The sequence below is a fragment of the Festucalex cinctus genome, chromosome 13, assembly GCF_051991245.1.
Source record: "Festucalex cinctus isolate MCC-2025b chromosome 13, RoL_Fcin_1.0, whole genome shotgun sequence".
Lineage (NCBI taxonomy): Eukaryota > Metazoa > Chordata > Actinopteri > Syngnathiformes > Syngnathidae > Festucalex > Festucalex cinctus.
In genome coordinates this window covers 6,914,409-6,940,568 of record NC_135423.1, presented here as the reverse complement: position 1 = coordinate 6,940,568, position 26,160 = coordinate 6,914,409, and the positions used below count along the sequence as shown (strand labels likewise).

Sequence of the window (26,160 nt, the reverse complement as noted above, 5' to 3'; positions counted from 1 at the left end):
AGATGACAGTGATGTGTGTGGAACGTGCACGTTTGGCTTTTTGTTTGATCGTGTTTAGATACACGTGGTGGATTCTCAGCTTTGGAATAGGAAAGAGAAATATGTAATAATATAACAACATGATGCGGAACAGACACAGTACGGCTCGTTGGTCTAGGGGTATGATTCTCGCTTAGGGTGCGAGAGGTCCCGGGTTCAAATCCCGGACGAGCCCTGGTATTTTTGCCTACTTTATAAGAGTTGTATCGTACTCACGGCACAAATATTTCATGAACATCCGGGTATCCGGATGACGTCATCTAAAAAGAGATCAAAGTCACCAAGTGTTAATGAAGTTTTTGCGCTATTTTCTCCGTTAATTAAACACCTAAAGTTATGCGTGTTTTGGAACCAGATATGACTTCACGTAAAAGAACTAAATTTGGTTGGGCTCGTCCGGGATTTGAACCCGGGACCTCTCGCACCCGAAGCGAGAATCATACCCCTAGACCAACGAGCCGAGTGGCATGGACAGTTGTCCTGTAGACTCATAAAAGTGAGCCAGCCTTCGCGATCGCTAACCTGCAATGAGATTTGACCGATACCGAACGAACATCTGTTACAACAAAGCTAACGCTAGCTTCCATGGCCAAATTCCTCTCTTGATATTTGCAAATAACGAAGAGAATATTTTGTGAATGAGACTCAAAGAAGACACACAGAGCATTTCAATTAACTTCTTTTTATATATCATACATAAGACTGTCTTAATATAATACAAAGGGCATTGTCATAAACACAGCAAAGTCTTGACTAGATCTTACAATCTGTGGATACATGGACTTATCCTTTTCCCCCATGCTGTTCAATTCTATAGTGCATGTTGCATGTACAAAAAAAAAGAGAGAAGAGAGTGAAAAAAATGTGAAGTATAAAATGAAAAGGGAAAAAAAAGGATAAATTCAAATTAAATAAGAGGATTTCCACTTCTGCTGGGTGTTCAAGATATGTCAACAAGAATGTTTGTGTCCAACCGACAAACGGAACAGGCGTATGAAGGGTGGAACCTTATTATATTTATATATATATTTCTTTTATTTTTATATATTCACCAACCATGTGCTTCTCATAGAACCAAAAAGTAAGGTTTGTGATGTACATGCACTTACAATATACCCTGTGAAAATTATTAAGGTTTGAAGATCTAGCGTTCCCTGTTTGATTCAAACCCTACCTCAGTGTTGTCCTGATGCAGTCAAGTTTTTGCCACTAAGAAAAAAAAACAACAAAAAAACAGGAGTTCCTGCCCCAATGGATGGTCACCCAATTTGACAAACATAATCAACATACCAGCAGGAGTAAGGTAGTGAGTTCTATACTTCCTTTATTAAAAAAATATAAATATATACATAAATTCTATTTCAACTATTAAAAAGGGGCTGCATTTCATGACAACTGCTCTAAATAAGAGGTCAATCAGCATGATCGGAAATATAGGCGCACACTTACGAGTCACTGCAGTCCAATTTTTTTTTTTCGCTCTTTATTTTTGGAATGTTTAGTACCAGTACGAGCGCCGGCGATCAAAAACGGCCCGGCCGACGTGTCCAAAGATCTCAAATTCGGCGAGGGTGTGAAAAAAAAAAAATGATTGCAAATTTGCAATTAACCTTGACATCCAGATAAACCCCCCCCAGTCGCAATATAGGTAGCTTTACATTGGTGTTGAATGGGAGCATGATTTGGCGTATGGATTTGTCCCTTGGAAAATGACGCAACAGGATGACGTGTGTGTGTGTGTGTGTGTGTGTGTGTGTGTTGGTCTGCGTGTGTATGCGCGACCTGTCGTCCATTTTGACAGGCGGCCGCGGGCAGGTTGTCTCCTCTCTAATTTCTGGTCAAAATGAGCAAACAGAAGAAGGAAAAGGGAAGAAAGAAAGCACTTCAAAATCCCTGATGTAAAAGGAAAGGAAAAAAAAAAGAAAAGAAAAGAAAAAACAAAAATAAGAAAGTAATGTTTGGAGGACATGCGTGTCTGCCCAGGTAAAAAAAACATGAGATGGCGGGCTTCCCTTTGAACAAGACAACAAATCAAGGAGATGTGCCCTTCACCAACTTACAACATCATACCATTTAACACAATTTATCCAAGCCATGTTGACCAAGTGTATGAAAGGCAGCAAAAACCCTTTGAAATAGTAGTATGTAGGATGGGGGGAGGGGGCGGTGTGTCGGGGAAATCAAAATGAGAAAAAAAAAAAAAAAAAAAAAAAAAAAAACCAACACAACAACAACAACAACACAGAAATAGAACGCATTAGCCTCCTTTGTTTTTGTTTTTGTTTTTTTAAACCACCATAAGCTATCTTGCTACTCCGGAGCCTGCAGAGTAACTACCAGATTCTCTAAACATTGCAACATTTTTATTTTTTTTAATCTTCAAAAGACTCCCAAAATAATCTACCAATTAATATGGAAACAGGTTTTGGTAAAAGGTGGCAAACAAATATGGCCGCAGTGTGTACACAATAATAGCCTGAACAACGCTCTCCAGTTTTGCTAACGTAATATATATATATATATATATATATATTTATATATATTGCAGCTGTTTGTGTTGACGTGCCGATAAGATCTCGTCAACGCCCGGTGAACTGCTACATTATTGGTTACAGACACCTAATATGCTATAAAACAACTGCTTTGGTATAAAAACATATCCAAAGGGAAAATAAATTCTTGTAAAATTCACAGCATAATTTGAGGACAAAAAAGGCAGTCACTTAACTCGTTTTTTTTTTCTCTTTCTTCAGTTTCCATGTTTTTTTGTTTTTGTTTTTTTTGTTTTTGGATGGAGAGACTTGTGCAGGTGGTTCTGATGAGGAACTACATGCAAAAAACATAAGCAAATGGAAAAAATAAAATAAAATAAAAAGGGTCGACTCTGGGATAAGTTCTTTCCACTGCAAAAAAGCCTTAACCGGTGACTAATTTTTTTTTTTTTTCCCCAAGGAAGTCATGTTAAGGAGGTTGTTGTGTACAATAAGACCCTGTTATGTGGGGCCCTGCTGAAGAAGAAATCTTTGTTGAGAAAGGCCTCAAATTACCATTCTTATTTATCTTTTTTTTTCTAAAATGTTTTCAAGAATTAAGGGCTGTCTAGAGAGAAAAATAGAGAAAAGCCATCTTAATTCAAAAATGATAAATGTCCAGCTCCATCCCCAGTCCGAGTCCATGAGTCATAAGGCCAAAGGGTTATCTCCAACCAGCCACCGACTTGTATTCCTTCCGTTGCGCTCGTGCGGGCGCAGGCCCACGCCGCGTTTTTTTTTTTTTTTTTTTTTTTTGGAGGGGGGTTGGGGGGCTCCTTGGCGTCCGGATCCGCCCGTGCCCGGCCAGCGCACGCTTATAGGGAACTCCGCTGTCATGTCGAGTTAACACAACACCGACAAGAAATATCACCGCAAAACAAAACAAAACAAAAAAAATAAAATAAAAATAAAATTAAAAAAATAAAGACTCACCCTCCTCATCAAGCTACAGGATTTACAAGCAGCTTCTTTGTGTGACATTTTGCTTTGGGGGTGAAAATAATCAACTTTGCTGTGAAATGCTCCTCTTTGCCACATAATACCGTACGGTGGTGAAATGGTTAAGATGGATGTCGCAATCTCACGCTGGTATTACTTTGTGCCTAATGGTTGCAAAAGAAAAAACAAAACAAAACGGATGACAATTACATATATACTTCTTCTTAACAAAGGGTTGTTGTTTTTTTTTCTCTGGAGTAGCGGTTCAGTGATATCTCCCTTCTGACGTGAGCAGCTTTGATTCTCAACACACCTCTTAGTAAAAAACACCACCTTAAAAAGGACGCACGGGGGGGTGGGGTGGTTTTGGGGGGGACACAGCCCAAAAAAAAAAAAAAAAAAAAAAGTCAACGCAGTCACGAGCTAGCCATGGAACTCTGCTGCACACACACTCCAGTCATGGGCGACTCCTCGCGGTCCATGCCCTGCCGCATGCCCAGGTGGCCCTCCGCCAGGTAGTGGGCGGGCCCCGCGTTCGTGCCCATGGAGAAAGCCGGGTGCGCCGCCATGCCCGTCTCCTGCCGTGGGTTCGAGAAGGCACCCAGCCCCATGCTCAGCCCGCCGTTCTGGCCGCCAAAGTCCAGCGCGCCGGCGGGCAGGTGGCGGAGCTGGTAGGCCTGGTTGCCGTGGTTGCCGGTGGAAGAGGACGACGTGGAGGACGAGGAGGCGGAGGAAGACAGGGAGGTCATGGACAGGTGGCCGTGCACCACCTCCATGGAGTCCTGCGTGGACGAGCTGTGCGTCGGGGAGGCGTAGTGGCGCGGGCGCGGCCGCGTGGCCATCAGGGGCCCGCCGCCGTGGTGGTGGTGGTGGTGGGCGTGCGAGTGGTGGGGATGCAGGGCCTTGGGGTGCTGGGGGGGGACGTGGAAGGTGGTCTCCTGGACCGGGTGGGTCTCGCCGGTGACCGACTCGGGTACGACGCCGCCTCCCCACACCAGCGGAGGCGGGTAAGGCGGGCGAGCCTGCCGACAGAGAACAACGAGGGACGGCGTCAACCGATGTTTTTGTAGGGAGAAAAAAGAAAAATGAAAAAAAAAAAAAGATAGCGGCGCCTTGACTTTACAGTTCTATTTATCACATCAATTAGGATGGAAAAATTAATCCAATTTAATTCAAATAGACATTGCTACGTAGCAAAATACAAATCGCAAAAAGCCGCATTATTATTATTATTATTATTTTTTGCTCCATTTCGGTCGGTAGATAAGCTTTATTTTATAGTAAAATAAAAAGTTTATTAAAAGAAATATTTAATTAAACTAAATATTGGCATAAATGTGTAGAAAGTAGGGGTGTTAAAAATGATTCGTGATATTACAGTGCACAATTCTCATATTAATTCAGTATGTGGCCAAATCGATGTCTAAATATATATATATATATATATATATATATATATATATATATATATATATATATATATATATAAATTTTTTTAATGGAAATATTCAATAAAACACCTTACTTAGGGTTAGAGTTCACAATTTAAGCATGGAAGAATGCTATATTAAAGGAACATTAATCCTAAATATTTTATTTCAATGCTGTTCAAACATGAAACAGTTTGCAACCTGTGTTTTAATGTTAAATGCAGTGGCTCGCAGTTATAAGCCTGAAGGTTCAGATAAATAAACAAAAGTTTACAGATTTGTATTTTCTAAATGAGAAAAAAAAAAAATCTACTGATAGATTTGTATCAATCAAATCAAAACGTGACCTATGAATCGTGATACGGATTGAATCGCGAGGTACTAGGCAATTCACACACCAAGCAGAAAGACTTGCAAGAGTAAATAACTTACTGAAGTAGATGTTTCATGTTCATTTGCCTTTATTTTAGCATAAGCCTAGCCCATAAAACTAAAACATCCATCCATTTTCTTGACCACTTAATCCTCACAAAGGTCGTGGGGGGTGCTGGAGCCTATCTCAGCTGGCTTTGGGCAGTAGGTGGGGTACACGACTGGTTGCCAATTGCAGGGCAAACAGAGACAAACAACCATCCACACTCACAAGCACACCTAGGGACAATTCGGAGCGCCCAATTAACCTGCCATGCATGTCTTTGGAATGTGGGAGGAGACCGGAGTACCCGGAGAAGACCCACGCAGGCACGGGGAGAACATGCAATCTCCACCCAGGAACGCCGGAGCCTGGACTCAAACCGAGTCCTCAGAACTGGGAGGCGGACGTGCTAACCTGTCTTCCACCGTGTCGCCAAAACGAAAACATTTATGTATAATAAAATCTAATCACGTTTATTGCAATACAGATTAATTTGTTGCTTGTTCAAAAAAAAAAAAAAAAAAACCTCATGGAAAGAGGACCTCGAAAAAAAAATCCCATTAACTCCCAATTACGATATTAAGTGTGAAAAGATCTCATTGTGATAAGAATTTCAAAACGGCTAAGCTGTCAAAATCAACATTCCCCATTCAAATGAATTGACGAGCCATTCATCCATTCCAGCCCCCTCAAAAACAAAACTTTTTAGTAGTGCTGTCAAAGTTAACGCGTTAACCAATTAATCGCAAAAAAAATCCCATTAATCATGCATTAATGCAGATTAATCACATAATTTTGACCACAGATTATCCTTTCGCTTGACGACGGATGGCCATGTGAACGGTAGCACAGTTTGTGTTTGAGCAATAAACATCACTGCATGCATTAAAGGAAAGCATAAGCATTTAAGAAAATGTTTGCATATTCAGAATATTTTTTCAAGTCAAACTATTGGGGTCATATTTTTCCATTTTAAATGATGCAAGTAATTAACTGGTTAGAAAAAGAGGAGGATGAGAATGTGTAGTGGATAATTTTTTTTGAAAACATAACATTAAATGTCGAAAAAAATTAACACAATGTGCTGTTCAAATTTGGCGTGCAAAAATTGATTTAAAAAAAAGCCTTTTTAATGAAGTGATTTATCAAAATTCTAAAATGTGATTAATCTCATTAAAACATTGACAGCTCTACTTTTTAGTCACATTTTTGGTAAAGAAAATAAAGAAAAATAGCACTATATTGTAGAAAAACGTAATAAAATAGAATATAAATAAACCAACTGCTTTTATAAAAATGTAATTACTGTACATATGCACTTTATTTTGGAGTCAGCCAGTCCTACCTCGATCATGTGGTGTTGGTTGAAAATTCTGCCACTGGCTTCCCGTAAACTTTCCAGTTCATTTTAAGATTTTGCTCCCCCCCCCCTCAAATGCAGAAATGGGACTCGCACTGCCTTTCCTTTTGTTGGAGCTGCTCCATCCCTGCACTCCGACCTGCTTTTGCTTCCTCAAGTCGGCTGTATGGAACCTCAGAGGGGACAGGGCTTTTTCTGTCGCTTGTCCCAAACTATAGAATGACCTCTTTTATACACGTTTTACAGCAGACAAGTCCCTTTGTTGTTCATTTTTAAAATCTTGCCTTCCAAACCATTTTTTACTACTTGGCACGCAATACAGCATGATACATTAGACCCTATTTTAGTGCCTTACTGTTTTTAAATTATATTAAGTTATATTCAACTTTCTTTTGTGTCATGATTGTTATTTATGTGCAGCACATTGTTTCAACTGCTGCTGTTTTGAATGTGCAACGGAGTTCATTACGTGGTACTGTATTATTTGTGGTGGTAGCGCGTGGGTGGGGGAGCCGGAACTTGTTCAACCCGTCAATTGGCACACTCGAAAGTAGGGATGTAATGATATCCAAAAACCACGATACGAAATTATCACGATATGAAGGTCACGATATGATAATTATCACGATTTTGGCGGAGGGATGGCGATACAAAAAAAAAATAAAAATCAATATTGTGCTTTTGTACTCCAATCTCTAATAACACTTAATATTGAGGCACTTACTTGCTACTACAAGCACACATTGAGTTCACTCGGTCCACAAGCATATTACGTTCCCCTTCATCTGACCACTAGCATGGATTTTAAACATATACAGGGAGTCCTCCAGTTAAGGCGCACGCGACTTAAGGCATTTTGACTTTACAACGGTTACGCCCGGTCCGCCATTCTGGCTCCTCGTCCGCCATATAGCCCACAGTGTGTGCCCCCAGGTCCGCTATTTAGCCCTTAGTTAGCAAGTGCTAGTGCTTGTGCACGAAGTATCTTTGGCTTTTCCGCATTCCTTTTTCAACATCATGCCCCCAAAGGAGAAAGCTATGTCTTCTATCAATGTTGGTCCAGCCAAAAGAAAAGCAATTACCATGGAACCAAAGCTAAACATAATAAAATATCGCAGACAGGAGACAGCGACGAACATCGGCAAAGACTTGGGCTTCAGTCGGACAGCAGCTTTTATTTATTATTTTATTTGAATGTATTTTAGATTTTTTTATGCAAATTATTTTGATGTAAATATTGCCTTTAATGGGGAAATTTCACTTCAGTCGAAATTCGAGTTACTTCGCTAGCGTAGGAATGGAACTCCGACGTAACTCGAGGACGCCCTGTAAGAGCCAAAACATGCTTTGTGAAAATTAAACTGCACTAAAAAAACTAGTCACCAGAGGGTGCGAGAACTGCAGAAATGGAAGTCAACCTGACTTTTATTACAGATGTGCTGCTTTTAATACCATGATATGAAGACGACGATATATTGTGTCAGTTTTAATATCTCGAGATCACTACATTGCCGTTATCTTTACATCCCCACTCGAAAGTCAAAACGTGACTACAAATGATTCATGGAGTTTGGAGTATGACCTGTGGGCAGAGGCTGTCTCCATCAATGGCTGGCAAGGCAGTGCCAAAATGTCCTCCACTGTGTAAGTGGTGATGGGTCGGGTCTGACCTCGCTCTGCCACTGGTGCTTGTTCCAGAGGAGCCTCCTAAAGGAGTCATAAGCACGAGTGTTAGCACCTAACCACACGCTCTTCAATTTCACAGCATCCTTTCTTCACTGTCACGTCACGTTACGCTACGTTACCTGAACTGGAGGAGGTGCTAGAGGTGGTTCCTGACGACTGGGACTGCTCCAAGGCGGGGCTGGTCGACACGCTGCTGCTCGTATTGGTCCCCTCATCCGCCGTCTTCTTGAAGAAGCTGTGCTGCAGAGCGTAGTAGGGCTGGATGCGGCTCTTGGGGTCGTAGTCCAGCATCCGCAGGATCAGGTCCTTGAACTTCAAGTAGTCGGCAACGGCGTGGCCGGACTCGCCTGCCCGCCGGCCGCCCGGACCGCCGGTCTCCACGCCCAGGATGGAGTGGAGCTTCCGCGAAGCTGGAGGTTTATACTGTGACGCAAACGGAGCAAAACGCGAGTGAGTTCCATCATTTTGGTTGGCTTCAGGACAGACTGCTGCTTACCCTTTTGCCATCTTTGGTCTTTTTAACACTCCATGTACCATCTGAAAGCTTCTCAAAGAACTTCCTGGCTTTTGGGGCTAGGTCCATTATGTGATTAGGTGGGATGCCGAGAACCTCCACTATTTTGTTCATCTGGTCCACCTGAGAAAGTTATCACAAAAAAAAGTTCTTTGAGACAGAACCTACTGCAAACAACAAAATATGTGGGAGTGAGTTTGCTGAAAGGGTTTATAATGACAGGATGGACTTTTTGGACGAATAGTAGCATTCGTTGAGCACATGGTTAACCTTCACTTAGCATCGTTATTGAATTGAGCAGCCAAGCAAATTGTATACTATTGTAAAATATATGTCAAATTTCGGAATAAGTTTTTTATATTACTTATACAGAATTTGACCAAAACAGACTGGACAAGTTACATTTGACAATAATAATTACGCATACAGCAATATGATGAAAATTATGAAACAAGAGTAAATTCTCTCACTAGCCACCATTTCATCCTCTACTGAAGAAAGACAAAATGTTGGTCGTAATGTAACTGAAAACCTCAGAAGATTTCTTAAAGGGGCAGTTAGCCCGTAATGACAGAGTGGACAGCAATTTCTGGGACATATGAAAAATGTCCTGTGTGATTGCCACAGTAATCAGAAGTTATTTGAAATCAAAGACGCCTGTTGCTATGGGTCAATGGGGTATAAGTGACTTTATAAAAAATAAATACATAAAAAAATGACAAGAACAAACATAAAGCACTGAAAATGGAATATCACCAAATGACTCCTCTTACCAGATAATTTGAGGACAATCAAACCATGTAAAAGAAGGTCATAAAGGAGGAAACACTTTTCTCCCTGTGTCTTTTGAAATGTGTGAAAACCTTTAACCACATAGAAAAAAAAAAAGACTTCATTTTCTGACTGAATAAGCAATTGTGATGAGGAAAACCAAAGGCACTCTCAAAACAATGGCCTTGACATGATCAGTGTTAATTTTGACACGAAATTTTAATTTAGTTTTAGTTTGTCTTTTGACTAAAATTAAAGTTTTAGTCATAATTTAGTCGTCTGATTGTATTTTAGTTTTAATCCAATTTTAGTGGACAAAAATAAAGAGCAATTGTAGTCGACAAAGAAAAGAGCAATTTTAGTCGACTAAATTGACAGTTTAAGTCTATTTTTCTTTAGCATACATTTCAACTTTTACCCAGAAAATTATAACACCTATTTGTAACTATAGTTTAACACTCAAGACACAATTCATACAACCGTGTCTTTATTGTTTCAATTAAACAAACTGACAATAATATGACTTAGTTTACACCTAAATTAAAAAAAAAAAAAAAAAGTGCAAAATTAAATTGCTTGAGATTAATCTTACAGCTGCACAATGAATGTAAACATGTTTGAACATGAAATCAAGTGCAGTGAACAATGAATGTTTTCTGAGTGGTTCTTTTCTCCAACCCGCATTTTATTCCTTCTGACTGGATTGTGTGAATTTTTGTCACTGTGTTATTTTCATTTTCGTTTTAGTCACTGACGAAATTGTCCGTTAATTTTAGTTATAGTTAACGTCTCAATGAATGGCTTCTATTTTGTTTTCGTTTAATTTTTGTCTGTAAAAATTTTTTTTGACAAAATGTTTTCATCGACGAAATTATCACTGGACATGATATGATGGCTAGTTGGCCTCTATATACCTCATTGGCTCCACTGAAGAGAGGCTCTCCTGTATGCATCTCCACCAAGATGCAACCCAAGGACCACATGTCGATGGCCAGGTCGTAGGGCATTCCCAAAAGCACCTCCGGCGATCGGTAGAAGCGACTCTGGATATACTGGTATATCTGCAACAAAAGGAAGGAAGTCAATGAGCATTTTCTACTCCTACGACAAGCTGCGCTTACTCAGAATTAGCACACAGCCATGACGACAAAGAGCGTGAGGTACCCTTTGTCCCAGCTGGCACGAACTGCCAAAGTCCACTATTTTGATGGCACTCCTCTTGGGGTTGCAGAGAAGGATGTTCTCGGGCTTCAGGTCACAGTGGATGATGCTGAGCTCGGGCGTGGCCAGGAAGAGCAGCGCCGTGCATAGCTGCTGGGCGAACTTCCGGGTGAGGTTGAGCGAGACGCCGCGGAAGTTGGTGTTTCGGAGCAGGTCGTACAGGTTGTACGAAAGCATCTCAAACACGAGGCAGAGGTGGTTCCGAAACATGAAGTGACGCTTCAGGTGAACTGCGGGAATAACCCAATTGAGTCCAAGCCGTTATTTTAGTTAACTAAAACTAACGAAAAACTAAAATTAAAATTTAAAAAAAAAAATTTCGTTAACGAAATAATATAAAAACAAAAATGCTTTTTAAAAAACGAAAAACTAACTGAAACAACATTGTATGTTTACAAAACTAACTATAATTTTCGCAAAAATGTCCTTTGTTTTAGTCTTTGGTAATTAATTTAATGCATAAGCCTTCGGGGGTGATTTTTAATATGATTATAAGTACATTTATTTCGATATTAACTGGAATAAGGATGTTTGAAAGTGTGTCACACAGAGGTGACGTCATCCAGCAAAAGCCAATAGAAAAGCACCATCAGATGACATTGCTCCCATGGTGTTTTTAAAATATTGTACACAAGTAATACACATTAAAAATAATAATAATAATAATAATAATACTGAAACTAACTAAAACTAGACAAAAAGTAAGCATTTCTTAAGTAAGTATAACTAACAAAAACTAACAGAACCACACTGAAAACTAATTAAAACTAGCCAAATTTAAAAAAAACAAAACTCAAAACGAAATAAAAACTAACTAAAATAAGAATTCCAAAACTATAATAACCCTGGTTGTTTCCTGGTTGCAAGAATTTTTATTGTGTGGAACAGACAAATTAGAAGAGAGTGTCCTTACCAATGTAGTATTTCATCTCGGTGTCATGTTTGTTCATAAGCTCGAGGAGGCGCACTTCAATCTGAGCTTGATTGAGGAAAGCTTTCTTGTTCTTGATGATCTTAATGGCAACCCATTCCTGCTCTGCTCGGTCATATGCTTTCACAACCTTTAAAAAAAAAAAAGAAAAAAAATGTGTGTGTGTGTGTGTTGCAGTCAATGGTCGGCTAAAGTTAGATTTCCATGACGACAGTCGAAATATTAAAAATAGCTGATGATTTACGGTTCGGCAACAAATACACTCTCATGTGTTCCCGCGGCAGTTACTCACCTGTCCAAATGATCCTTTTCCTATCAAGGAATCAATCTCATATCGGTCCATCCACTTCTCCCCATTTTTGACGATGTAGTCATAGTTATCATCGTCATAGCCATCGTTGAAGACCTTCCTTTCTTTTTTGTGACTGGAGTCTTCGCCCTGACCCTGTTGGTGCCGCCGCTTCTTTTTTGCATAATACACCTGAAGCGGCCAACAAAAACAACGTTTAGGGGAGGAAAGAAAAAAAAAAAAAGCAGGTGACAAGAACATGTATTCGGAATGTTCTGACTGACCTCATTGATGTGTTTGTATGTTTTGATAAGGTCAATGGAGAGCTTCCTCAGGGGAGCTGAAGTTGGGTCACGAAAGCACTGGGGCATGTGCCTCTGAATTGTCAAAAAAATGTTACATAACAGATCATGAATGACACGTTTGTCCTCTTGTCTACAATTCAAACGCCACCAGTTTGTTTTTTGTTTTTGTTTTTTTAATCAAAGATCTTAATAAAGCAACTCGGTGAGCATAGGATGTGTCCCGTGTACCTGATTGGCAGTGAGCTGTGTCGTCTGGTCGCTGTACGGTAAGACCGTAACAGATTGGTCAGTGCTTGGCTGGTGGCGCTCACTGTACTGCTGGTGCGTATGGGGCATTGGAGCAGCCATCTGAAGACCAGCAGTGTGTAAAGAAAAAGAGGGCGCAAGCCGGACAGACGAAGGTTTGCATGCTGAAGTCTCTCCTCCTGCAAGACATTATTAGCACCTTGCCTTGAGTCGCGGCGCCAGCAAGATAGACCATCAAAACAAAAGAGACTAATCATGGCAATGTGTCATCATATTGCAGAGGGGTAGCATTTTACTTTGCACACACAATAAACAGAATCAAGCTACTAATTTGATTTCCCAACAGGTCATCAAAAGAAAAAAATATGCAAAAACAAAATGTATGCAAATTCATATTTACATGTGTATTAAAATGATCCGTTTGAGTCAAATGCCAAATATGCTGGTAAAATGGGAGGAGGCCAATAGCACTAACATGTAATATTCAATTCAAAAAGAGAAATGAAAAGGGACAGAAAGAACTAAAACTTATGTTATCTGCCCCTGATCAATAACAATGAAAAAAATAAATTTATAAATATATGCCACAATATTAACACATTGTCACAAAAATGCATGAGTAAATAAAATCCGATTGATTCTATGTGAGGTGGAAAAAGGGAGCACATGAGCAGGCTTCAGAGCGAAAAGGGGTGAAAAGAAAGGCATACTGTACAGTGAATCATCCTTCATTTTAAGGCAGAAGGAATGAAGAAAAAAAAATATGAAATAGCATGTTGAGCTATCAGCATCTCTCTCAGCACACAACACAATTCACCAGCGCTACACAGTAACCACTATTCAGAATCCCAGCAACAGCACCTAATTAGCATAGCCTATCACCACAGAGATACAGCGTGATTTGGCAAGCCCATCAACGCGCAGGCCAATCACAAGGCGGTATGCAAATAGCCTACTTTTGTTGCCAGGGCAGAGCGGCTCCCATTTTCCAATGAGAAAACAAGAAATCAACAAGAAATCAAATTGAACTTTGGCACACTTCGACGCCGCTTTTCGACACGAGAGAGGCTGACGGCAAAATAGCTACACAGCCCCCCAACCAAAAAAAGCGACACCGGCGACCAGACGAGAGCGTTCGAAAGCTGAGCCAGCTCGGGAGCGCCAGCCACAAAATACTCGCCACGGTCGCCGCTGACAGGCAGCAAGAAAGGCGACCGAGAGAGCACAGGCAAAAGGCTGTGTTGAAAGGGACACAACAAGGTGTAACACAAAACGCCTTGTGCTGCACTTATAAATACATATACGACACAACTACATTCGCCTCGTTTAAACGCAACACTCCCTAACATTTATTTTTAATTCATTGGACACGTTAGCTTTCAAAATAATCCGCGGAAGCCCTAAAACTTAAAATGCAATGCATCTTTGTGCCACAATAACAGCGTGATGCAAATTTGGAGAAGAGCACAGCGACAGGGAGGAACTTTTAACTTCACCGCTTCCCATTCAGTTAGAAGAGGATATAGAGAGAGAATAGAAACACACAACAACCGCTAACCTGGATGCATCTTGTGCAAAAATGTCATATCATCCTGGCAGGAGAGTCCAGCAGACAACCAACTACAAGGAATAAAAGCACATTATCATCACTTTATTTTTATGAGACTTCCTGCAAGAGTTTTAGCTGTTTTAAGACTTGCATGGTGGACTGGATATGGATTGTACGATGTCCAGCAAGTTGAGTTCAAACTTTAAAAAGTCTGCGTTGGAGATATGCAGGAACTATTCAAGTCGGGCAAAATAGATTTTTCTTGCTACCTATCAGTTATTATACAACCACGCAGATTGTTTTTATTTAACAAAAAATCAACGAGTATCTCGCCCACACAAAGTCAGCAGCACTTGACGTATTGCATTATTATTATTATTATTATTATTATTTCAGGGGGAAATGATCTTGATTTTATTGTTCAGAACTGGCTGCATCTGAACAGTTCCTTCCTTCTCTGGCTCAGCAACCCAGAAAGAGGCCTTGAAGGCGCACAAAATAACGGCGGCTAGCTTGCTATATAAAAAATAAAAAAACATGAGTGGCCGTATCAGGATCTCCATAATAAGCTCATCGTACCACGTTCCAAAAAAAACGTTAAATGTCCACCGATCTATGTAATAAGGACGGCTGGCTGTGGCTGCTGTGTGTAGCGGTGTACTTACAGACGAAGGGGCACATTTCGTCATGGCTGGAAACGACTCGAACGCATATTCCGTGCTATTCCGGTCCCCTGTAAACGAATACGGCCCTTCCGAGGGGTTTCGAGTCGCGATCCGATGCGATCCATCCATCCAGCGGTGATGGAAAGGAAGGCTTTAAACTAAAAGTGTGACGCTGTCCTCAAATGAGCCAGCGGGTTGTTGGGGCCCACTCAGCTGGTTCGTCAACAAGTCAACGTTAACCATTAGCCAAGGGTTTCGTTCAATTTAGCTCTCGCAACATTCATTGCTAGGCGAGCTCTCACACATGTATGGAAAATGAAATTTTATTTTACATTTAAAAAAAAAAAAAGATGTGTGTGTGTGTTATTTTTAAAGCCCGATCGCACAATGACACTGTAATACCGCAGGGTTAATGTTAGCGGTACCAGCATGACTCTCAACACACAGCCGCCCCCCCCCCCCCCCCTTTTTTGGGGTAATAGAACGCAGTCGAAATGGAAAATAGTCCTCATTTAACACTTCGACTTTCAGCCCCACAAATGGGTTAGCTAGCCCCGCCATGTAACCGCGGCGGCTACCGCTCACAGCTCCATCATCGATTTGGATTGATATACACAAACACAATCCACAAGGCTGCAAAAGAAACACAAAGATAAATGTAGTAGCCGCTCACCTCTGATGGCACGATCTTCATTTAAAGTCCAATAACCTGTATGATGAGGAAACTTATCCAGCTTGAGATTTCTCCCCTCCCTTTGCACGGTTAGCGAGGAATGATCACGTTTAAATCCGATCCGGCGTCCGTCTTCCGACCGGCAAATCACGACAATTATTTGCCAGCCAGCTGTAAGGAACTCTCCATTTTGGACGGGAGACGGGCGATCGGGAGGAACGTTACCATCAGCTGATGACTAGCAACATGCTAGCGTTGACTAGCACGCATAAGTTAGTGGCTAAGATTAGCGAATGGGGGCTAGTGCTAGTTGACAAAATGAACGCGGCTAACGTTAGCGACCTGTCCCGGGCTAGCCTCCAGCTAACAATCGTTAGCCCGCGCCGCTAAATAAATGCTACGTCAAAGCGATTTTTACGCAGTCTTTTGTCAAATTCGCTTCCACCTCCTCGAGCGTCGCAACGGCGACGGTGAATTCGGCGGGTTTGGGAGCCCAAACGGGAACCGCGTCCTCCGGTTATTCGGCTTTGGAATTTTGTGTCAATTTTCACAAAATGGCGCGCGGTCCAAACCTGCGCAGTGAACCGGCCCGGTGGACCACAGACGCCGACAAGCCGACTTTCGTGGCGGCGCCGCCTAATTATTTCTACCGCGTTAAAACGTCGGCCTCTTGCTCTTCTTCACCCGATCCATTAGACGTGTCTCGTTATCCGAAAACGTCAAATGTATATCCACTGACAGCATTATTCCGGCGGGAAGGGAGAAACATTTGAAAAAGACTGAAGCTGGAAGGGGGGGGGGAGAGGGGGAAAAAAAAACCTCCTGACAAAATGGCGATGCTCTCGCTTGTTGCCATGGCAACTGTCAATCAAAAAGCCGAAGGACCCGGATGCACCAATGACGAAGAAATGCAACTTGCCAGAGAAGAGGACACACAAACTCTTCCAATGCGTGTCTTTTTATTGGATTTATTGTTAAATATTGCTATCGCTCAGCAGAAATATTTACATATAGTTACCATCATATTTTCTCAGTCATTTAGACGTTTATATTGGAAAGGAGCTCTAAGTGAGGTTTTTTTTTTTTTTCCGAGGTTTTTCCCCCTTTTATGCTACTTGTTTTTAATGATTAAAAAAAATAAATCAATAAATACTACACTACCCTTTAAAAGTGTTGGCTCAAGAAGCGCCCTTAAAAAAGGTGTTTTGTGCGGGTTGCTCAGAAAGTCATTGTTTCCATTAACAGATGTTTCAAAATGGTTGTACTGTACATACTGTATATGAAACATGAATGAATATGAAACGTGAATAAACAGGAGTCACCATATAATATTAATAGAATTTCCCTTGAGTTTGCAGAGATTATTTAATTTCCCAACACCTCCTATGAATAATATTGATTTCCTATTCGACAAAAAAAAAAAAAAAAAAAAACATGTCTAGTTTGGGAGAATGATCTTGAAATTTGATTCACTGTTTTCAACACAACTGCTCTAAAACAAACAAAAAAAAAGCCTCAAAGAAATCACTATGAAAAGCCCCAAAATAGTTTGCCCACAAAACTGCTAAAAAAAAAAAAGAGTAAACAATAAATCATTTTTTTAATGAATTTTATATGGCCAAAAGAGAAACTTGATTGGGCTGGATGGGAGCAAGGTTGCCCATCCCTCCCTTGAAACTTTATTTGAATTGATGCATCACCGTGTTGACAGTGAAGTTTACGATAAGACCACAAGATGGCAGCAGAGGTTCACATTGGGTGAAGAGCTGGACCCCGCTGGCCACTGAATTAGGTACACCAACTGGATTTAAAAATAATAATGATAATAATAATAATAATAATAGTAGTAATAATAATAAAAATTGACGGTTGGTGGCTGTCCCAAACATTGGGATTTCCTCTTGTTTATCTACATGATCAATTATATATATTTATAATTTTGTCTTTGTACGACCGTAAAGCGCCAGTGTCCAGAAAGGTGCTTTAAAAACTGATGTATTCAGTATTTTAATTTGCAGTTTCAAGTGAGTTGGAGATGATCATGAAAATGATTAAGGTTTTTTTTTTTTAACTATATATAATGATCATGAACCTCCCATAACCTTTATTCACGACGTGCATTATACTAATTGCTGATCTGAATCCAGCTCCGCATTACACTTATTAGCTGCAGGAACAAAAAGGACGTTAACAGAGCTCAGACGTGGCTCCACATTGTCATACACTACAGGAGGTTACTGTCAACAAAATTCAAAATTTTAAAATGGATTACACATGTAGAGAAATGTTTTATTTGAAACTACATTTCCTCACACAGTAGACAGGTTTATACGAGGGAGGTGCTTAATTATTGGTGCTTTTGTAGTAGTATGCCAGGCTGCGGCCAACATGATCCCTGCTAATGGCAATTGTCCATTCCGCTCATTTCAAAATTTTAGTTCATGATTGTAAAGTGGCGCTACAGTGTGACCGATATCGGCCACATGTCACGAATACCGATATCGTAAAGTAAGACTGGTATCGGCACCGATTTCACCCATGCCTAATAATTAGGGATGCACGATAATATCGGTGACCGATAATTATTGGCAATTATCGACCTATTTGACGTCAAACAGATAAATCAGATAATAGAGAAATCCTCCGATAATTATCGGCAATTATCGCCCAATCTTGACGTTATACAGATAAACCGGAGACATAATAATAATAACAATAAAGACATTTGCCGAAAATTATCGGCAACTATCAACCAATTTGATTTCATACAGATAACCCGGATAATAGAGAAATCTGCCGATAATTATTGGCAATTATTGACCAATTTGATTTCAATTGTATTCAAGTAAATTTTGCAAACGGTTGTCGGTTTACTTATCGGTTATCGACATCGACACTTTCTAAATGATTGCGTTATCGGTATCGGTTGAAAATAGCATTATCGTGCATCCCTACTAATAATAATAACTGTCATCTGTCAATTGTACCCTCTTTATTATTTGACCAGTTAGTTGAGTTAAAGTAACAAAGGAGCATGGCGGCTGCACTCACATTTTTCGTGCGAGACACATTTTCACACTCAGGCCTTCCCAAATGGATGGTGCAATAAAGGTGATGAAGGCTTTCATATGCTGCCCTCGTCCCCAAGCCGACAAAGGTCCACACATATTACACATATCGTGTAAACGTTTTTGGTGTTGTACGCCAAGACGCTCGCCAAAATAGCACGTATGAGTTGGCTAAAGTTGCAGAAAACTTTATCAGTCAAAGTGTACTATTACTCACTGTCGGGTGTAAAAACAGAAAAAAAAAATACTTCTAATTTTAAATAACAGAGAGAGAAATGCAACCCATTTATCAGCTGCCAGTCCTCCATTTTAAACAGATCTCATTTTGTATAATGTTGAATGAGCGTCATTTACTGTGATTAGCCGAACGGAGATTTTCGGATGACTCGATCATTTCTTGGATTTATTGGAATAAATATATATTCAATATATTCAATATATTCGTTTGGAACTGAAAAGCTGGAAGAGCTCATGGCTTGAATTGCTGGAATATATTGAAGTTGGAACGAAGTCAATCGGATGAATAATGTGGAAGTAAATGTGAAATGTAGAATGTGGGAAATATTCGGGTACGAAATCCGGAATTGTGGGCAAGGTGTGAATTTTGGAACTGAAAAGCTGGAGGAGCTCATGGCTTGAAATGCTGGAATATATTGAAGCTGGAACGACGTCAATCGGATGAATAATGTGGAAGTAAATGGAAAATGTAGAATGTGGGTAATGTGCGGGTACGAAATCGGGAATTGTGGGTAAGGCGTGAATTTTGGAATGAATCATAAGAAGGCAGCGCGGTGGAAATGGCGGTTAGCCTGTCAGCCTGCATCAGGTCCGAGCATTAAAATGCACGTCAGCGCTTCAATCGTATGTTACCTGTCCCGTGATGCGCTCGCCGCCGCCCCCCGGAGACCAGCGGCGAGCTCGCAACGGTTGATTGGGGTATAACGGCGACATATGTTTGCTTTAAATAGCCAAGAACAATTAGTGGCTTTGTCAAGCGTGGCCAGAACAAACACCAACGGCTTCTCCCAACTGCGCCGTATTTCCGGATGACTGGGCCTCGGTTTTGCAGGACACCAAGGACCAGTAGCCGGAGTGAGAGATGGGAAGAGATGTCATTATGAGGGATTTTGTGCAAACTATTTCACGCTGAGGTTCTGATATATGAGCGAAATTGCAAGGAGCCTTTTTAACGACACGGCGTGGCGAATAATCGCCGCTTCTCATAATTGAGTCGTGGCATCTTAACAGCAGTGAGGTGGGACAAGACTGCAGTCTACTGTGTCTATACCGTATACTGTATTTTCTCGGATCATGAGGCACACTTAGGTCGCCCCCGCCCCACTATTTGAGAAGCACTGCATTAGCGTCACTTGGCTGCTTGCACATCAAATGAAAAGTTTTTTTTTCTTTTTTTAATTTCAAAGGTCAAGTCAACACAAGCCATGCAATACCAAGTCATGACATTACCTGCACTGATTTTTTTCACAGATGAGTGTTTGGGGTCATGAGCAGATTTTTTTTTTTTATTATTTATTTATTTTTTTAATTTGATTTGTCTATGTGATCAAATCGAATCGTCCGAGATCGAATAGTCAAAAATCGAATCGTCAAAGATCGAATCGTGATTGAATCGTTAAAAATCGAATCATGGTCGAATCGGCAAAAATCGAATCGTCCAAAAAATCGAATCGTCCAAAAAATCGAATCGTCAAAAAAAGTTGAATCGTCAAAAAAAGCGAATCGTCAAAAAAATCTAATCGGCAAAAAATCGAGTCGCCCAAAAAAATAAAAAATAAAAAATCTAATCGTCAAAAAATCGTATCGTCAAAAACAGCGAATCGCCCCAAAAAAAATCGAATCGTCAAAAAATCGAATCATTAGAAAATCGAATCGTCAAAAAATAAAATAAAATTCGAATCGTCAAAAATCGAATCGTCAAAAAAAAAATAAAATAAAAATCGAATCGTCAAAAAAATCGAATCGTAAAAAAAAATCGAATCGTCACTAATCGAATCGTTAAAAAATCGAATCATCAAAAGAAATCGACTCGTCAAAAGAAATCAAATCATCAAAAGAAATCGAATCATAAAAAAAAAATCGAATCGTCAAAAAAAAGCCGCATCGTCAAAAATTGAATCGGCAAAAAAATCGAATCGTCAAAAAACCGAATCGTCCAAAAAATCGAACCGTCAAAAAAATCGAATCGAAAAAAAAAAAAAAAAAAAAAATCGAATCGTCAAAAAAAATAAATAAAAAAAAATCGAGTCGTCAGAAAAATCGAATCGGCAAAAAAATCGAACCGTAAAAAAATCGAATCGTCAGAAAAAGCGAATCATAAAAAAAAATCGAATCGTCAAAGAAAATCGAATCGTCAAAAAAAAAAAAAACGAGCCGTCAAAAAAATCGAATCGTTAGCACCAGACAGCCCCTAAACACCACGTGTAGCCTGTGGGCCTGTTCTAAAAATAGCTCACAAGTAATGGGACATTGAGATTTCCTAGGAACTATGTGAAGGTGATCATTTGAAAACATGTACACTGGCCGAGATTTATGTGCAAGTGTTACAATTTGATATTTATCTGTTTCTCAGTCACTGACAAATCAGCGTGATCAGTTTTGCTGTAACACATTATTTCATTACAGATTTTTTTTTTTTTGTAAAATGCTACATTGAAAAAACATGACAAAGTAATTTTAGCTTTAAGTCAAGGCATTTCAGTTTAAGGTCATACATACTTACTTATGCATTAAACATCACTAACATTTCAATTGATGTTTTTTCTTTAAAAAAATAAAAAGTAAATTTGAAAAAATACAGCTAATTAATGTTAGCTTTAATTTATATTATTTCAGTTAAAGATTGGCTACATACTAGTATTAACCTTTTCAAGAACTTAATTAAAATAATAAATTTAGGGAAGTTGTCGCAAAAATAGGGACCTGATGTAATGAATTTAAGCCTTGGCAATGAAAAACCTCCTTCCAACAATGGAAAAATAAATAAGACAGTGGGCATGTTTTCCAAATGTACACTTTATTTTAAACAAAAGTACAAAAAACAAAACAGATATTTACAATACTTGCATGGCAATGTTCACTTTCTTTGGTCATTCTTCCAATTGGACGCTTTCAAATCAGAAATTAATTCACTACTATTGATCTCAATTCTGCAAGTGTGTTTTCATCAACAATTCAAAATGCCGTGTGAGTACTGGGACGTTTTTTTTTTTTTTTTTTTTTTTTTCCCCCTCCAGCTTGTACAACATAAATATCAACAGCAACAACAACAACAAAATCAAATGCATATTTCACAACGTCGTCGTCCCATTTTGAGATCCAGCTGTGACAGACAACTCATCAAAACTCAAATATGAATCGTTGACTGAAGACACGAGCGGGTAAGATGTCTTTTGAAAGGGCGGTGAATCTATCAATCTACCCCGCTCGTTGACGGGCAATGACGTACAGTACATTTGGAAAAAAAAAATAAAATAAACGCCGCTTACTCGCCAAGAGCAACTTCAGTAATCACCTTTTAGCCCTTTTCTGTCTTTCTCTACGCCACAAATGAACAAACAAACCGAGACGTATGTACATCGGAAACAAGGATGAAATGATGACAAAAAAAAAATGGATGCCATAACAAGACACGATGCGCTTCCTTACACATCTTTAACAGCGAAGGCAAAACTGGTCTATAACTTATTTCGCTTGCAGCAACTAACACCCCCCCCCCAAAAAAAAATCCTTCCTAACGAACAAGATTGCTAACAGAAGACAGAGCTACACTGTGTATATGCGTGCGTCAAGTAGTGCATGTTGATTACATACAGTATCCAATTATTTGCTTTTTTTCCAGAGTCGGATTGGATTTGTAGTCAAATTCTCCCTGAAATCAAATCCAAGATGTCTTCATTGTAATGTACACTTTTTTTTTCTTCTTCTTTTCCCAAAAAGATGAGGTGAGGAGGAGAAACGTGCAAAGTTCCATGTTCTCACTGCAAAGGACGACGACGTTAGTAGGAGTTCACAAAGAGAAGATATTGTGCCAGTTGTTACCGTTCACATTCCCAAAGGATGGTAGTTTCTCTACACTTCAGCTTTTTGGCTGTTCTCCTCCACCTTCTCCTCCAGCTTCCTCTCCTCCTCGGAGGAGCCGTTCTCCTTCTCGCCTGTCTTCCAGCTGCCTTGCCTGTTGAGGGCGGCACATTTCTCACAACTACTAGGGCTGCAAACATTCATCAACAACACCAACAGTTTAGCGACAAAAAAGATTGAGGAAAAAAAAACAAAAAAAAAACGCCTACCATCAATCCTCCATTACTGAAAACCTATGTACAGTGATACCTCGGCTGACGAACGCCAAAACTTTTCGCCTCACGAACATTAAATTCGCGAGAATTTAGTCTCTGCTGACGAACTAGTTTTCGGCGGACGAACCAAACCACGCGGTCGAACAGCACCACGGTGGCGGCCACGAGAAGCTGACGCACGCTCACGGCGTCCCAGTTCGTCACCCCCTTTCTTTTAGTGCGGACGCGGTTTGTGTTTGATAGACATTTTGAGTGTACTTTTGCTATTATGGGACCGAAAAAGACCCCACCACAGGCTAGTGTTAAGCCTAATGCTTACCAGCGAGGGACGGCGATTCGGCGGCGCGTTTGCATTGTAGTCAATGGAGTTCGCGCCACTAAAAAAAAGCGAAAGTGCCATCACGTACCTCAAAAAAGGAGAAAATCGTGCCACGGCTGTTTAGTCCCAGGAAAGAGGTGAAAGTAGTTGGCGGTGCTCACTTTTTGTTGACTCGCTAAAGTGCTCCACTTCCTTGTTCACCAAGGGACACGCCTCCTCCGCTCCGGTGAGCACGAAAGCGCGAATGAGCCGCAACCGTTCCATAAACACTCTACGCGGTGAAACGCTCGCGAATGAAGTAAGTCTACCATTGCTACTATCCTTAAGAACTACCATCACAAAGTAAAATAAAACGACTTTATTATACAGTACAATTTATTTATTTAATTACAATACAGTAGCACATTTATTATACATAAAATAAGGTATATTTTTGTGTAGTTTTAAGGCTTATTTAGTAGAAAATTATGTTTTATAGGGACCTGGGAACGGATTATTCTCATTTTAATAGTTTCCTATGGGAAATAAATGTTCGGAAGAAGAACTTTTCGGCTTACACACACTCTCTGGGAACCAATTAAGTTCGTGAGCCGAGGTATCACTGTATTTGCTGTTCTCAGAATTAAGTATTTACCTTGGCGCCATCTGGTGGACTCTTTGTACTCTTAATAGTTGTTTATGTCAAGAATGCACCTCGTGGGCAGTCAAAAGTGAAACTGAAAGTATCATACGTTTCAGCTTCTCTCCGAGGTAGCTACAAAAGTTATAAGGACTTATAACTCATACCAATATATCTGTGCACCTAGGATAAACATGTTTTGTTTATTTTCTATTGTGTGTTTGTGTTGAAAAAATTGCACTTTGAAAAACAATGTATATACAGTACAGGTACTGTCATTTATGTGACACGGGTTGATGATTGTGTACATACTAGATGTATGGTGTCGATGTTAATCAAACCCTTATTACACTCCGCTTGTATTTGTATTTGTAGACTCAATTGTGACTCACTTGGATTTCTTCTGGTAGATTCCGTAGGCCAGTCCAATGACCATGGCGGCGATGAGAAGGCCGACGACCACTCCCACTACCAGCTTGGTTTGATCGGCATCCTCCGATTGGTCTACAGGACAAACAAAAAAAACAAACACCAGCGTCAACGCACCTGACGGTGACGCGCCAGTGCGGATCCCCTGACCACAAAACAGAGTTGTGCCCTACAAGGCGTGGGCTGGATGGACACACGGCCAACTGTACATGATTATGAATCGCCGAGGTCAATGTTAATGACAGCAATCCCGTTTATGACATCATTGCGCTCAGCCAGCAAGGTAATGGGGGGGGGGGTCCATGTTTGCCAGGATGCTGGTGGCGCCGCTCCTTCTGTGTGCGTCACTATTCCACATTAATCGCTTTCCTTCATAGAAAATTTTGCTTTCAAGCCGCTTCGCCCAATTTCTCACAAGCAAGAAGACGTCGTCTACGACTTACCTCGTTTATCCACTCTCACCTCCTCAAATACTGAAATCAGATACGAAATCAAAATTAACGACCAACCAAGGCAAAAATGACGTCTAACGCTACGTCTAGTCTACTGTCTGCATGCAGGAGGTTCAAGATCAGAGAGAGGACAGGTGGAGTCCCAGCATCCCAACACACACACACAAGCGTGCAGGCATGACTCAGCATGAAGAGAGGATGGAAAAGTGACATGGGAAAATCTTGACGACGAGACGGTTGACATACAAATATCAATAAATTGTGATGACGGACAAAAGCATTCAGACATACCTCAATCAATTCATCATATAAATCAGTGTGGATGGAGACCAACTATTATTTTATTAATTTCTTTTTTTTTTATTATACAGTTGAGCCCTGCTATTTCAAGGGTATATGGACTCAATTAAGTTCCATCCATCCATTTTCTTGACCGCTTATTCCGCACAAGGGTCGCGGGGGGTGCTGGAGCCTATCTCAGCTGGCTTTGGGCAGTAGGCGGGGTACACCCTGGACTGCTTGCCAGCCAATCGCAGGGCACACATCAATTAAGTTATCAGATAAAAATGGATTTTGCATAATTAATACAGTCAAGTGCGCATATGAAGGGCAGGTATTACTTTTGTCCACTTGGGGTCACCATCCTCACGTTCTACAGTAGCATCTGTGACTGGTGTGGGTGTCAGCCACTGATATCTCTCCCTCCCCCCCCCCTCTCTCTCTCTAATATGGTCGCCATATTGGTCCTCCCAAGAAACGTTTGTCGCCATACGATCCTATACATTTACAATATCCAAATTGGAGAATATTTATATATAGACAGTACTTCGTAGAAACAGCATGATTTATTCAATATTAACAAAACTATAGTATGCCAAACATACAAACAATCATAAGAGGAGGGTTAAACACCTTTGCGATGTACTACAAAAGAGATGATCCACATCGTATTTTCTTGCCTGGTCACGTCATGTATTTGTAAAGGTTAGATGACCCAATACTTTTGTCCAGTGTGTCATCGTTTACATTTTTTTTTTTTTAAACCAGTAAAGTGGGGGTAAAACGCGATCAGGCAATGGTTAGTGAAAGTGAAGATGATTAGTGTCGTGATGTCGGGTAAGCATGCGAGCAGAGTTGGATAGGTTCGGCGGATGTCACCCCACTTACGAGAAGACACATTGATGTCCCGCGTGTCCACGCCAAATTCGTTGGACACGGTGCACGAGACGGTCAGGTTGACGGTGGGCACCACTGTGATTTTGTGCGTGACCTTGCCGTTGACGAAGGGACTTTCATCAAGCTGGAGGGGGAACAAGATGGCAGCACGGTTCATTTGGATTTTTAGAGCACATTTCAGATTTTTATACAGCACCGTAACAATCGATCCTTTCCTCAA

General features: G+C 40.5%; 2 protein-coding genes and 2 non-coding genes across 8 annotated transcripts in view; 1 reads left to right on the top strand and 3 right to left on the bottom strand.

Annotated features, from left to right (window-relative positions):
• Window positions 1-142: 142 nt before the first annotated feature.
• Window positions 143-214, top strand: trnap-agg (transfer RNA proline (anticodon AGG)). The gene has a single exon. It is a non-coding gene; the product is annotated as a tRNA-Pro (tRNA).
• Window positions 215-427: 213 nt separating this feature from the next.
• On the bottom strand, window positions 428-499 carry trnap-cgg (transfer RNA proline (anticodon CGG)). The gene has a single exon. It is a non-coding gene; the product is annotated as a tRNA-Pro (tRNA).
• Window positions 500-705: 206 nt separating this feature from the next.
• Window positions 706-16,366, bottom strand: dyrk1ab (dual-specificity tyrosine-(Y)-phosphorylation regulated kinase 1A, b). 3 transcript variants are annotated; one of them, XM_077541344.1, is made up of 12 exons: window positions 15,565-16,366; window positions 14,236-14,297; window positions 12,660-12,856; window positions 12,411-12,503; window positions 12,130-12,318; window positions 11,820-11,967; window positions 10,850-11,136; window positions 10,600-10,746; window positions 8,897-9,037; window positions 8,520-8,823; window positions 8,297-8,421; window positions 706-4,531 (listed from the first exon to the last, which is right to left on the bottom strand). In XM_077541344.1, the coding sequence occupies exons 2-12, from the start codon at window positions 14,261-14,263 to the stop codon at window positions 3,926-3,928; spliced, it is 2,265 nt and encodes a 754-aa protein (XP_077397470.1). In that variant the 5' UTR covers window positions 14,264-14,297; window positions 15,565-16,366; the 3' UTR covers window positions 706-3,925. The 3 variants fall into 3 exon arrangements, with proteins under 3 accessions (XP_077397470.1, XP_077397471.1, XP_077397472.1); XM_077541345.1 differs by lacking the exon at window positions 14,236-14,297; XM_077541346.1 differs by lacking the exons at window positions 14,236-14,297; window positions 15,565-16,366 and adding an exon at window positions 14,892-15,303.
• Window positions 16,367-21,645: 5,279 nt separating this feature from the next.
• Window positions 21,646-26,160, bottom strand: part of alcamb (activated leukocyte cell adhesion molecule b) — a 49,378-nt gene continuing 44,863 nt past the window's right edge. For 2 of the 3 annotated variants that reach the window (XM_077541661.1, XM_077541662.1), the window contains 5 exons: window positions 25,932-26,064; window positions 24,756-24,785; window positions 24,276-24,387; window positions 22,692-22,824; window positions 21,646-22,630 (listed from right to left, as the gene is read on the bottom strand). In XM_077541661.1, coding sequence (XP_077397787.1) covers window positions 22,722-22,824; window positions 24,276-24,387; window positions 24,756-24,785; window positions 25,932-26,064 — 378 coding nt within the window. In that variant the 3' untranslated portion in view covers window positions 21,646-22,630; window positions 22,692-22,721. The remainder of the gene's footprint in view (window positions 22,631-22,691; window positions 22,825-24,275; window positions 24,388-24,755; window positions 24,786-25,931; window positions 26,065-26,160) is intronic. The other variant, XM_077541663.1, reaches the window with a different exon arrangement.

Coding starts and splice junctions, on each gene's coding strand:
- dyrk1ab (XM_077541344.1), bottom strand. CDS start 14,263: ATGACATTTTTGCACAAGATGCATCCAG. Junction 11,968..12,129: donor GAAAAGGATCATTTGGACAG/GTGAGTAACTGC, acceptor TTTTTTTTAAAG/GTTGTGAAAGCATATGACCG. Junction 4,532..8,296: donor GAGACAGCCTCTGCCCACAG/GTCATACTCCAA, acceptor CTCTGTCGGCAG/GCTCGCCCGCCTTACCCGCC.